We start from the raw sequence: 12,888 nt of genomic DNA, 5'->3' as shown, positions 1-12,888 counted from the left end.
TTTAATTTATAATTGGAATATTAGATCTGCTTAAGGTTTTGAATCTGACTGAAAAATCATTAGGCTACAATAATGTCCATGCAATCACATTAAATAAACATTTCTCAGAAGTCTGACTCTGCATTTCTTTTTTTCCCCCTAAAAACATGGCATTTGCATGAGGGGAGGAGTGTGTTTGTACCCTATATAACCGGACACATGGACTGTTTGGGTACAGCTGCACACAGCCTCCTTAACAGAGCATCCTACATTTCAACACAAAAGGTGAGTCCATGGCGTTTTATTAATATTATATTGCTGTTAATTGTTAATCAGATTAATAGAAGTTCATCAGATTAAAAGATACTTGGGGCTCTGGTTCGATTCCAGTCTCAGGTCTGTGTGTGAAGTTTGCATGTTCTCCCTGTGTGTTGGGTTCCATCCAGGTGCTTCGGTTTCTTCCCACAGTCCAAAAACATGCACATAAGGCAAATTGGCATTTCAAATTGTGAATTTTGTGTGTGTGTGTGTGTGTGTCCTGTCATTAATTGGCAATCTGACCATGGTATACCTTGCCTTCTGTGCCAGGTCTACTGGCATAGGCTCCAGGCCCATGACCCTGTAAACATGAAGAAGTAGATAGCTTTAAGTCCTAAATCCATAATTTAATATCCTTCTACAAATAAATATGTTTATAGAAACATAATGTGATGCACAGTAGAAAGTATAGATGTTACTTATTAAACATCTAGTGAAGTTAAATGGTAAAAGAAAAACTTCATATTCACAAATATTATGTAAAGTACACTTTTCCTTTGCACCCAATGCAACTTTGCACCTGATGTCTGGGTTAACTAAAATAAAAAAAAAAGTACAATTATTTAAACTCACAAATTGATTGCATGATTGTGGTATTGTTCTTCTGTTTTAGTGTGGTGTAGAGTTTCTGTTTTCATTAACAAGCTTTGTTCAACAATGTAAAATCCAATATAGTGGCTCCCAATTACAATAATGTTTTTATTTGTATTTTAATGGTGTTTATGAGCTAATTTAGCTAATCAATAATCTAAGTAAGTTGTTCAGGTACAGATTTTCGCATCCACATTATCATCATCATCATCATCATCATCATTATTATTATTATTATTATTATTATTATTATTATAACAACTTATAAATCTGAGCACAGGAAATACTGAAGACCACCTGTGTCCTGACACAATGCCGGCGTTCAACACACATGAGAGAACCCAAGGCCGGTTGAACTATCAGATTTCCTGCAACAACCAAGAGAACTCCACCCTGCCTGAGGTTGAACTGTTCAGTGAAGCAGGACCTCGGGCCCCCATGCCACCTGGTGGTACGGTATAAAGTTTGATGTAATTAGGCATATGTAATTAGGCAGTTAGGAATATCTGACACTTTGTACATTTTACACAAAAGCATTTGACACAAGGAAAATGTGTATTATTATTATTATTATTATTATTATTATTATTATTAGTAGTAGTAGTAGTAGTAGTAGTAGTAGTAGTAAGTTATTTTAACCTACAGTTATGGTATTTGTCTGTTAAATGAATTCATTGAGTATTTGCTTTTTTAAAAGCATGAAGCATGAACAGGTGTTTTTATTTTTAGCAAATCTCGTTGTGTCAAATATCAACATGTATGAGAACATGAACAAGGTTGCCCATCATACTAAAGCGTACAATCTCAGCAAGCTGATCATCCGTCGCGGACAAGAGTTCATCATGGGCATTGTCTTCAATCGCCCATTCAACCCGGGAATGGACATGTTTTTTATCGAGTTTGTGATTGGTGAGCCGCCACTTTGTGTTTACATTAAATGTGAAACTGAATACACTACATTTCTCAAATGAAAGGGATAAAGAAGACTCTATAATCATAGGCTGTGTTTGGTTAAGACTTTAATGTAAGGTCTACAAATAAGCATTAGAGTCCTTACTGTTTATATAATACCTAGATTAAAAAATAGGCACATAGATTATGGTGATCTTTTAGGAGGTTGATCTAAACAAATAGAATAGAATTGATAATTGTCAGACAACTCGGTGAGGTGACCACAATTAAATCACTGACGACAAGCATTAGACATTAAGCTTGCTGAGAAGTAGAGACATGAGCATGGAACTTAGTTGTCACTGGCAGCTTCCTTTTATCGCAACAGAGATGAAAGTTTTGGGGTATATTTTGGCTCTTCAGCCAAAAACATTGTTTGCTATGTTTGTCTTATAGGCAACAACCCCAGTGTTACCCAACATACTTTAATCTGTCTAACCATTGGTGGAAATAACCAGACCAACGCCTGGAATGTCCGTATAGTGGAGATTAGTAACTCTGAGACTAAGGTGGGCATCACACCAGCTGCTGATGGCATTGTGGGTCTGTACAGCACCTATGTCAGTGTTATAACTGGTTATGGAAAACAACGATCTCAGAGAAATCAAACAACCGACTTCTACATGCTGTTCAACCCATGGTCACGTAGTAAGTACAATGGACTTAGAATAATATAACTAGTATGTTTAACAAAATTCTCATTTATCCAGTATAGATGAAAATATCAGTGCTGATTTGTATTCATGCTGCCTCACAGTGGATCAGGTTTACCTGGATGATGAAAATGAGAGGCAGGAGTATGTGCTAAATGATGTAGGAATGATCTACAATGGAGAGTATACTGATATTGGCACACGACCATGGAACTATGGACAGGCAAGAAGTTACACTGTTGCAGCTTATTACATATCTAAATAATAATAATAATAATAATAATAATAATAATAAATATAATAATAATAGTAATAATAATAATAATAATAATAGTAATAATAATAATAATAATAATAATAATAATAATAATGATAATCAGCTGATTAAAAAGCCCTTTCAGAAGAATAACAGCAGAAATACTTGTATAATCCAATGAGTTTGGGCATCACAAATCTAAAATTCATATGCATAGCATTTTTATTTATCTAATAGATACATTGTCCTCTAGTTTCAAAAAGGAATACTGGAAGCTTGCATTTTCATTATGGATTTGGGGAAAATGCCCCTCCAGTACAGAGGAAATGCGGAACAAGTGGTTCGGAAAGCCTCAGCTCTGGTATGGCATTTAGTATCAAATAATTTTCCAAATAAAATTTACCTTGAAATAAGTAATTTGATTTCGCATTATATTTCATAAAAATGTATTACTTATTTACATTTTAATTAAAAGAGAAAAATGGTCAACCGTGATTTCCTTATAGTTATTAATGAAAACACATTTGCCAGTAAACATTATAACATTGTCAATGATTTAAACGTCTATACATTTTCAGATGAACTCACTGGCTGATAATGGGGTCCTAGTGGGCAACTGGGGTAGCGATTTCGGCGAAGGAACTGCCCCCTCGGCCTGGACTGGCAGTGTAGAGATTCTGCGCCAGTATTATTCATCAGGTGGTGTGTCTGTGAAGTATGGCCAATGTTGGGTGTTTGCTGGAGTGTACAACACCTGTAAGTATAGCACATATCTACTACAATATTTTATGCATCACATTACAGTGATCAGGAAATAAATAATTAGACAAGTAGACAGTGCTGGCTCATACAGTTAAGGCTCTGTGTTACTGATCAGAAGGTCAAGATTTGAGCGGTTCAAGCCCTAGTACTGCCAAGTTGCCACTGTTAAGCCCTTGAGCAGAGCCCTTATTCTAATCTGATCCATGGGCACTCCATCCTGGCTGTGCCTGACCTTTGACCCCAGCTTCCTAACTGGAATATATGGATTTTCTTTCTTTTTGTTTTTTTTTTTTTTACTGTTTTTTTAATATGTGACAAAGAATTGAATCTTAAGCTTAACTTTGGGTGCATGGCTACCACAAAGAGCTTTCAACCTTTTCTAGTGGCTGAAGGTTGACCTTGGAAATGATACTAATGCCAATTTACTTTATTTCGTTGTAAATAAAGAAATTCATTTGCTGCACACTGGTAAATATGACCAGGATTTGATGATGCCTCATCTTTTCTTTTTCAATGTTAAAGAGCATGAGTTCAAATGGAATCATAAGTCACTGATGTTGAAGTTGAGTCCGAAGTCTTCTGTGATTTTGTCAAGTCAAGTCAAAAAAGTGGCTTAGTAGTTAGCACTATTGTTTGCAGTTTTGTTCCCAACTTGCACGTGGTGTGTAAATGAGTGTGCGAGTGTGTGTATTTGTGTGGGGGCCCTGTGATGGATTGGCACCTCGTCTAAGGTGTGCCCTGCCTCATGTCTTAAGTCTCCTGGGATAGGTTCCAGGCCCCCTGGGAACCTGTATACAGGATTAAGCAGTATATAAAATAAGTGAGTGAAGTCAAAACTTGGGTCCAAGTTGTATAACATCAATGTCTATTCTGGTGATGTGTACCTGATTCGCAAACTTTTAAATTGTTAAAACTTTCTTGGTTCTTTACAGATGGATAACATATGCAGCAGTTTCTAGACCAATAAACATGGTCTTATTCTTTATGATATAGCCCAGAGGAGTGTTGTATTTTGTGAAGTACACGGTAGACCATAGCTGTAGACTTTGACATAGATCATATTGTCATACTGCATGATGCTTGACCTTTTTTCATCCAATGTTGACTGCAGTTCTAAGGTGCCTTGGCCTTCCTGCACGGGTGATTACAAACTACTGCTCTGCACATGACAGCGGTGGCCAGCTGACAACTGATATTATTCTGAACGATGATGGGAGTTTGGACACAGATGGTTCAGACAGCATCTGGTGAGATAATATGAAGAGTGCAAGTTTCATTGTTGATTAATCCTGTCTTTGAGTTGTTGGCTAGTATGGTTACAACTTTTTAAACTTTTAAAATCAGAAATGTGAAATAGGTACTTGGTCAGGAAATTAGCAAACAGATTTAAACTAGACAAAAATAAATTAGTAAATTAGTAAAACGAGGTAGAATGTGATCAAAATTCCAAAAAAAGGTTAGACTGAACAGACATAATGCCAGAGCAAGCCTTTGCGAGATGAACAGTAGTGTCATTTGTAAGCAAATGACATTCTTGTGGGAATAGGTGGCTTACTGTCATGCCCCGTGTCTGTGTTCATGGAGTTTGCTGGTGATGTTGCAAGAAAAGCATTTGTCCTTTCTAGTTCATTCATGTTATAGAAAAACAATTGTCTTTGCAGGAACTTTCACTGCTGGAACGAGGTGTTTCTAAAGAGGAGAAGCATGCCTGAAATCTACTCTGGTTGGCAGGTGGTTGACGCCACTCCGCAGGAGATCAGTGATGGTACTAGTTCACTCATTATGAAATCACTTATTTCAAATGGAGTAACTACGAATCCACAAAGCTCACTACAGACCTACATAGTCAGGTGCAAAGCAGAGTGTATACTAAACGTTCAGTGATTTAAAAAAAACACTGAACAGTGTGACTATATTATAAAAAATTTTTCCTTAATCTTGTGTTAATCTGCAATCATCACCATAAAAAGCACAAATCATTTTCATTTTCTATACTTTAATGATATAATAAAGCAATACCACAGAAAATGAAGTGAGATGTAATACAGATGCATAATTGTTTTTGTTTGTTAGGTTATTACCGCTGTGGTCCTACAGCTGTGACAGCCATCAAGACTAAAACTCTGGGCTATTCGTTTGATGCACCTTTCGTGTATGCTGAGGTGAGCCGAATATCTGTTTTTTTTTTTTTAACAGTTCAAAATCTCAAATGATTTCCTAAACTTCTTAAGTGGTTTTAGCTATTATTCAAGGGAAACTATATGATTATATTTTATCTCCAAGAAGCATTATATGTTTTCCAGTCTAAGGTACTGATCCTGTAAAATATTTTCTCGTCACCAGGTCAACAGTGATGTGATTTTCTATCAGAAAGACCAATATGGAAACATGAGTGTTATCTTTCAGGACAGCAACTATGTAGGAAAGTTGGTTTTGACAAAAATGATCGGCTCCAATGATTATAACAATATCACAAACTCTTACAAAAATATTAAGGGTAAGTTGCTCTGTTATTTTACATTTGTAGTTATTACTGCATTGACAGTTTATAAATATTTATAAATACCAGCAGCACTTTGACTGGGGGTGTTTACCATCAAGTCCTAAAGCATTTTATTCCTCTTATTTAAGCACAATATATTATGTTTTTCATTTATAATCACCTATATATCAAATTTGTTAACAATTTGTAGTTTTAGACCGCTGTTTGTTGAAATGTCTATGAAACAGTTTGTCATCATTTTGTTTTAGGCTTGTTACGCCGGCAGACACCAGAGGAAGGTAAGACAGCATTATTAATAAAGCTTTACACCAACACTGACATGAAACCAATAAATATATGGGCAAAATTATATACAGAAAACAATTTAATCCAGATGACTATGCTCGGTAATCAGGTGAACTTGTGTCGGTGATGTAGATTGGGTGGTATTATGGGATGTGGAGCTTTAATGCCAAAAACAAGGTGCTATAAAGGGACATTCCCTCATTGGCCTCTCTTATTTTCGTCTCTTGATCTAAATAATAAAAAGGAAGAAATGATAATATTGTCAGGAAGAAATCACAACTAAGAAAACATTTTTTTCTTTGTTATGAAATGCTAGCACTGGAGAATCCTTTCCAATTTGTTCATTTATTTATGTTTCTAATTTGTCTATAACTAGCCCTTGATTGTAGGGAGCATTTATCATCCCTGTCCTTGAGAATGAGCTCATAGCTCAAAGCTACTGTTATAAAAAAATTAATCAACACTGTCTACCCAATCAGTTTTAAGACTTCAAGAGCGGTGCAGTATAATGCAGAAAATTTCACATAGAGTTGATGTGTTCTGTTTGAGACCATTCTTCCTATAAATCACTGAGGGTTTAAAGGGTAGGCTAATTTCTTTGGACATAGTTAAATTACACTCGCCTTTTTTCACTTTGCATTTTTAGTAGAGCTGCGCACTTTGGTCAAAATTTCTCACTGTAATTATTTTGACACATATCGCAATTGTGATTTAAACAATAGCACAAAATATCACAAATAATAAAAAATAAACAAATATTTAAATGAGTGACAAACGGTACATAAATTACTGACCATCCATATATTACGTTTTATAAATTGCAGCCTTTTTTAATTAAATATTTGCACAGGTCCATTTAGCGAATTCCATTTTATAAGGTTGAGTATCTTACCTCTTGTTTACACTAAGTTGTACTTCTTTTGTCATCAGCCAAAAACACTCCATGTTCATTAATCAAAGAGTGAATCACAGAGAAGAAATTAAGAAAGTAGATTAGATAAAGATATTGTCTTCGAGTAACTTCAGTTTATTAAAATTCGCTTGTACCAGTTCAGTGCAGTTATTTCAGCGATGTTATCCAAGAAAAAATATTCAGTTTAGCTATTCTAATTAATATATATTGGTGCAGGTGTTTGTTTACATTAAGCAAGCAGCTAATTAGTACCTTATTTTAAAAGTAGATTTTGAAATCTGGCACATAACTGTTCATAACATCACTTCTACTTAACATTTTGATTTAATTTATGTTGCAAGTTAAACTTTAGGCAAATATCTGCCGAAGTTTCTTACTTACTTATCAGTGCTTGATTTAGAACGCACCCACAGTTTGAAGGATGCGCAGTATGCATTTACAGGTTTTTCTATCTACTGACAGAAGATACCTCCTTCAGAGAGTGGAAAATAAGTTTAGATTTAATTTCTTGAAAATTGTAATTTGTTTCTTTATTAGAAACAATTATTATGAGCAGAGCAGGGGGCATTGGTGGCTTAGTAGTAGACTTCTTGTCTGCCATGCGAAACGTTTGATTCTCAGCCAATGCCCCCATACCCAGCCCAACTAGGTTGCAGGGCATCCTTAGTGCCAGTCCCAGATAAAAATGGAAGGGGTGTGTGAAAGATCATCCTGCATATCATGTGCCAAGTCAAATTTGCAGATCAGATGTTCCGCCTGGCAACCTCTTAACTAGAGAGGAGGTTCATTCTTAACTAGCAGAGCAAATAATGCAAATTAAAGTAATCTATCTAAACTTATTTACACACCTCTCCCTTGGGTTATTGTCTAGTAGGCCTATAATCACTGCTGAATTGTAATAATTGGAAAATTGAAGAAAGGACAAGCTGAAAAGTTCACATGTCAAATTAAAAGAAAATCCAACATCCATAAACATCCAAAAGCATATTCATCTGCCCAAAAATTAAAAAGTCTTTGGAGATATCGGGTGACAGGAGTAGTTCTTGCAAATTATATTCTTTTCGGTGGTGTGTCGATAATGGCCTTGGAGCATACTGTCTATCCTAGTGCTCCAAATTTAATAGTTATTTATACATTTGTCTGAATGAAAATAAAATAAATTAATTACATTTAAAGTTAGAGCAAATGTATCCAAGCAAAACAAAAAGTTAAAAAAATTAAGGTGTCACAATTGTGCTTAAAACAAATTATTAAATTATAAGTGAAGTATATTATGTAATGCTCCAAATATTTGGATCTCTATTTGTATGATGGATACCTAATAATATGATTATATGATGAATAATATGTAAATATGATTTTTTATATAAGTATGAACAGAATTTTTTTCCCTACCTGCCCACAATAAATAAAATAATTTATTTAATTTCCTAAAATATAAATAACTGTAATAACTTAATATCAACCATCACAAACATGACCCAGCAGTAACTAAGCATAAATGAATGAACAATGTAAACCAGTAATAGATGGCTATGACTAACCTTGGAGTTTGTTTGTTTTTTGGTGTCATAATTGATATAAATCTTAAAAAAAAAAAAAAAAAGACTTTTAGTAAAGCATGGCTTTCACTTGTGTATCCTAATACCCATCTCTCTCGCACAGACTGTGTTTTTGGCAGCAATCGCTTCATACTGCCAGACACTGATGTACAGCTGTACTTCGATGCTACAAAAAACAACAAGGACATAATATTAACCATGACATTTAACAACCTGAGCAATGAGCCCCGAACCATCACCTGCAAAATCACAGGCAAAGTGGAATACTACACTGGAGCCACCCGAACCCAGTTCTCGTTCATCACCCATGATGTGTCTTTGCAGGCTTTAGAGAGTGAGTCAGATTATTATACTCAAACAAAAAGGAATCTTATTCATGATTTACCAGGAAAAATAAAACAATACTGGTTCTTACTACTCCATGTTTTGAGTTAAAAAAAAAGAATAAATAAAAAAGGATGATATTAAATAATATCAATTTATTTTTAATTTATTGAGAACAGTTTACAGTTGTTGTTTACATTGCATTAACTGATCAAGTGTGTTATTTAGAGGATGATGATTTTGAGACTGTCCACTTGTATTATACAGCTAAACAGGAAGTCATCACCGTGACAGCAGATATGTACACGAACTTTATCATGGGCCAGTCTTTCCTGTCCTTCATTGTATATGCCCTCATCAATGAGACCAACATGTCCCTCACCGCCATGAAATCGATCCATGTGCAACCCCCTCCCCTCCGGCTTGAGGTGTGTGTGTGTGTGTGTGTGTGTGTGTATAGTCATTTTGTTGCTTTGCAGTCTGAAATGAAAATAGACAGTTTTATACAGTATTTACTTTTAACACCCAAATGAAAAATATAATCTAAAAAAATTATTTCTTTCTAACCAATTTTCTCCGTTTTTTTTTTTAATATATAATTTTTCATCCAGTTTGGAATGATGTCTTGATCCAGGAAGTGGAAATACTTTCCACATTTTAATAATAGACTTTACTATACTTCTAGGCAGTGATAAAGATAATTTTTTGTATCCATCTCCTGACTTTTGCCTGTTTACAACTTTATCCTGGAGTTTATTTGCCAGTGCCATGTCACCCATAGTTTAAAGTGAAATGGCTTTAAGTTTACAGGTCATTTTTAGGATGGGGGCGGGGGTGATTTTTTTTTCTTCTTTTACCTACTATATTGTACTTTTTCCTTATATCCTTTGGGTTTACAACTAACCTTGGTATAAAAATGTATTATTATAGATAGCAATATTTATGTTACTCTTTTTAAAATTCCATTCATTCAAGTTATCATTATGATATTGGACACTGCGACACCATGTCTGGTGTATTGAAGTATGGTTTTGCAATGATTGTAATTGTACTTACTGACCATCAGGTGAGCAAAGTCTCTCATGTTGGAAAGGATATGTTTGCGATACTGAGCTTCACCAACACACTTGGCTATGACCTGACTGATGTCACTGTGCGCATGGAGGGAATACACCTCTTTCCTGTGAAAACCAAAACATACAGGTAACACACTAACGGGTGAAAAGCAAATCAGCTGGTTCAGGCCAGATTAAAGTATTTAGAATAAGGCTTTGTAAAAATTGCAATCATGTCCCCTATATATACTGAACTGTTATATAACTTGGGCCCTCTTTGTGAAAAACATGCTTGAATTACAGCTGAATGTTTTTTTGTCCTTAATCAGGAAATAATAGACAATTTTGGGGAATTTAATTTGGGAATTAACAATTAACAATGGGAGTGTGGTGCAGCTAAAGTAAGGTGGAGTTACTAGTAGCACCTTTGCATAGTAGCAAAGGTAATTATTTTCCTATTGTAGCATATCCTAATGTATTTTATTGAACTTACACCATGACTACCATCCATTCAAAAGTGCTGTGGTCTCATGGCAAAATTTTGCCAGAATGAGCTTTTTCTTGTCTCATGAGACAAGCTCAACTTTGTCTTTTCTATTGTCAAACCCCACTTAAGAGAAACAAAGAGACATAACTGAGACACAAAGCGAGACATACTTTTAAACCCCACATAGGAGAAACAAAGAGACATAACTGAGACACAAAGCGAGACATACTTTTGAGAAAAACACTCAAGAAATCTGAGATGTACATGAGAAACAGAACTGCATTTAAAGGAGAAGCAAATGAGCCAAGACCATACTGAGATTAAAGTCAGATATAGATGAGGTGCATGAAACACAAATGAGAAATATTATAGTTTTATTGAACATATAAAAAAATCTTCAATTAACAGCATACAGTGTAATAAGTTTACAATTTACACAATATAACAGACACCAGCAAAATCTGGCAAATCAAGACACTAAATGATATAAAATGTCACCCAACCTGACAAAGATATTAAGTGTCACACTGCTCAACTTAAAGTGATGATTTATACAACTTAAACCTAAAGTGATGAAGTTACACAAAGTCCACAGCATTGTGACAATCTTCCAGCGAAAAAAAAAACAACAGTCAAAAATGAGATTTAAGGAGAAAAATTTAAAGGAAAATTGGTTGCCTGCTGTATGTAAGGGCTACAAGAACGGGCCAATGCCAGGAAAAGTTCTCTCTCACCGGCTACATCAGTCTTATCTTGTGGTGAAGGTCCAACAAATTTGTCCAAAGCCTGCAACTCCTGTAGTTGCTTAGTATCTAATGGAACAAATATATATATATATTTAAATATTTAAGATATACCTAAACACCATTCAGCTACTTCATTCCCAACTTTCTGAAGGTTGACAGGTGGGCTTAAGCTTGCTCATGGGCTGGGGCTTAACTGACTGATGATGTGATGCTGATGGAGACTCCGGAACATTCTCCTGCATTTTCTTTGTTGAGATTCGTGGTCTCCTGAGGTGGCATGCTACAGAAAAGAACCCAGTTAAAGTAAAATGTCTATAATTACCTAGATAACCTACTAATTATAATTTAATACAGTGTGTGTGTGTGTGTGTGTGTGTGCGTGCGTGCGTGCGTGCGTGCGTGTGTGTGTGTGTTGCTTTATAGAAACATTCACCAAGGTACTAAAATAAAATGGATTGAGTCGTTCAAGCCTCTTCAGGCCGGCGCCAAGACACTGGTGGCCTGCTTGGATTGTGCTCATTTAAGAAACGTATGTGGACACCTGGACATCGTCATACAGCATGCAGAGAACTAAGCAGGAAGATGATGCACACCCAGAGAGAGAAAGAAAAAGAGAGAGAGAGAGAGAGAGAGAGAGAGAGAGAGAGAGAGAGACTGGATGTCAGTAAACAATAAATCTTTTTTAAGTTTTCATCTAATTACTTCAAATAAGTGTTCTTTTAATTACATTATTGAATTTTTCTATTGATGAATATTATACTCATTACATGGAGATTGCATACAAAATCTTCTTTCGTGAAAATATTCAGAAGTATCTAAATAATTATACTGATTATTGGTTATTATTATTGGTTATAATGCTTAATTATGTACATGATTACTTAAAAATGAATAATTGCATTTGATTTGCTATTATACTTAATTACTGATAAAGCCTTACTGATTATATACATTAATCCTGTTTTCGTTTTACTAACGCATATTAACAATAAATTTCACATGCAAAGCAAATTTTATCTTTTTATCGTGATTATTGTGAACATTGAACATTGCTGGCAAGGGTGTACATATCACCAAGGAAGTAAAATATATGGACACAAAACTTTTTTGTTTATTTAATCTCTCTGTAGCATTAAAGTCTAAGTCGGCCATTATCTTTTCCAAGTGAAAAAGTTAGCATCCCTGTTGACATGCTCTAGATACATTATTTGGCTCTCATTATGAAGAATAATAAATTAACAGTGTAAACACAGATTTACTTACTATATAAACTGAAGACACTATTCAGACAGGCTCAAATTGTCAAGGTGTAAACACTCACAGTAATCTAACTTTGAAAGTTTAATCGAACTTTTACAAGATGGATTAAAAAAACTTCAAACAGTCAACCACTTTTCCTAAAACATGTCAAACAAAGCCCATAAAAGGTCTATGTGCAAACGGAAATAGGCTGTAGCCTGCTGGGTTTGTCGTTGAGAGAGACGGCTAGTCATGTTTCATTCT

General features: G+C 35.0%; 1 protein-coding gene across 1 annotated transcript; it reads left to right on the top strand.

The window, feature by feature from the left end:
• The first annotated feature begins 205 nt into the window (after positions 1–205).
• Positions 206–12,186, top strand: LOC128520700 (coagulation factor XIII A chain-like). Its single transcript, XM_053495055.1, has 16 exons — positions 206–264; positions 1,169–1,339; positions 1,618–1,797; positions 2,236–2,487; positions 2,597–2,715; positions 3,002–3,109; positions 3,327–3,504; positions 4,622–4,757; positions 5,172–5,275; positions 5,584–5,672; positions 5,854–6,007; positions 6,262–6,291; positions 8,877–9,107; positions 9,365–9,525; positions 10,164–10,300; positions 11,809–12,186. The coding sequence occupies exons 2-16, from the start codon at positions 1,201–1,203 to the stop codon at positions 11,957–11,959; spliced, it is 2,169 nt and encodes a 722-aa protein (XP_053351030.1). The 5' UTR covers positions 206–264; positions 1,169–1,200; the 3' UTR covers positions 11,960–12,186.
• Positions 12,187–12,888: the final 702 nt, after the last annotated feature.

This window comes from Clarias gariepinus, chromosome 4 (assembly GCF_024256425.1).
Source record: "Clarias gariepinus isolate MV-2021 ecotype Netherlands chromosome 4, CGAR_prim_01v2, whole genome shotgun sequence".
In the NCBI taxonomy this organism is placed as follows: Eukaryota; Metazoa; Chordata; class Actinopteri; order Siluriformes; family Clariidae; genus Clarias; species Clarias gariepinus.
The sequence above is the reverse complement of the archived record's forward strand: the minus strand, read 5'-3'. Positions and strand labels throughout refer to the sequence as shown.

Excerpts from the sequence above, each read along its gene's own strand:
- LOC128520700 (XM_053495055.1), top strand. The coding sequence starts at position 1,201 with ATGCCGGCGTTCAACACACATGAGAGAACCCAAGGCCGGTTGAACTAT. Across the intron at positions 4,758-5,171 it reads GATGGTTCAGACAGCATCTG|GAACTTTCACTGCTGGAACG; the intron begins GTGAGATAATAT and ends TTGTCTTTGCAG. Across the intron at positions 5,276-5,583 it reads TCCGCAGGAGATCAGTGATG|GTTATTACCGCTGTGGTCCT; the intron begins GTACTAGTTCAC and ends TTTGTTTGTTAG.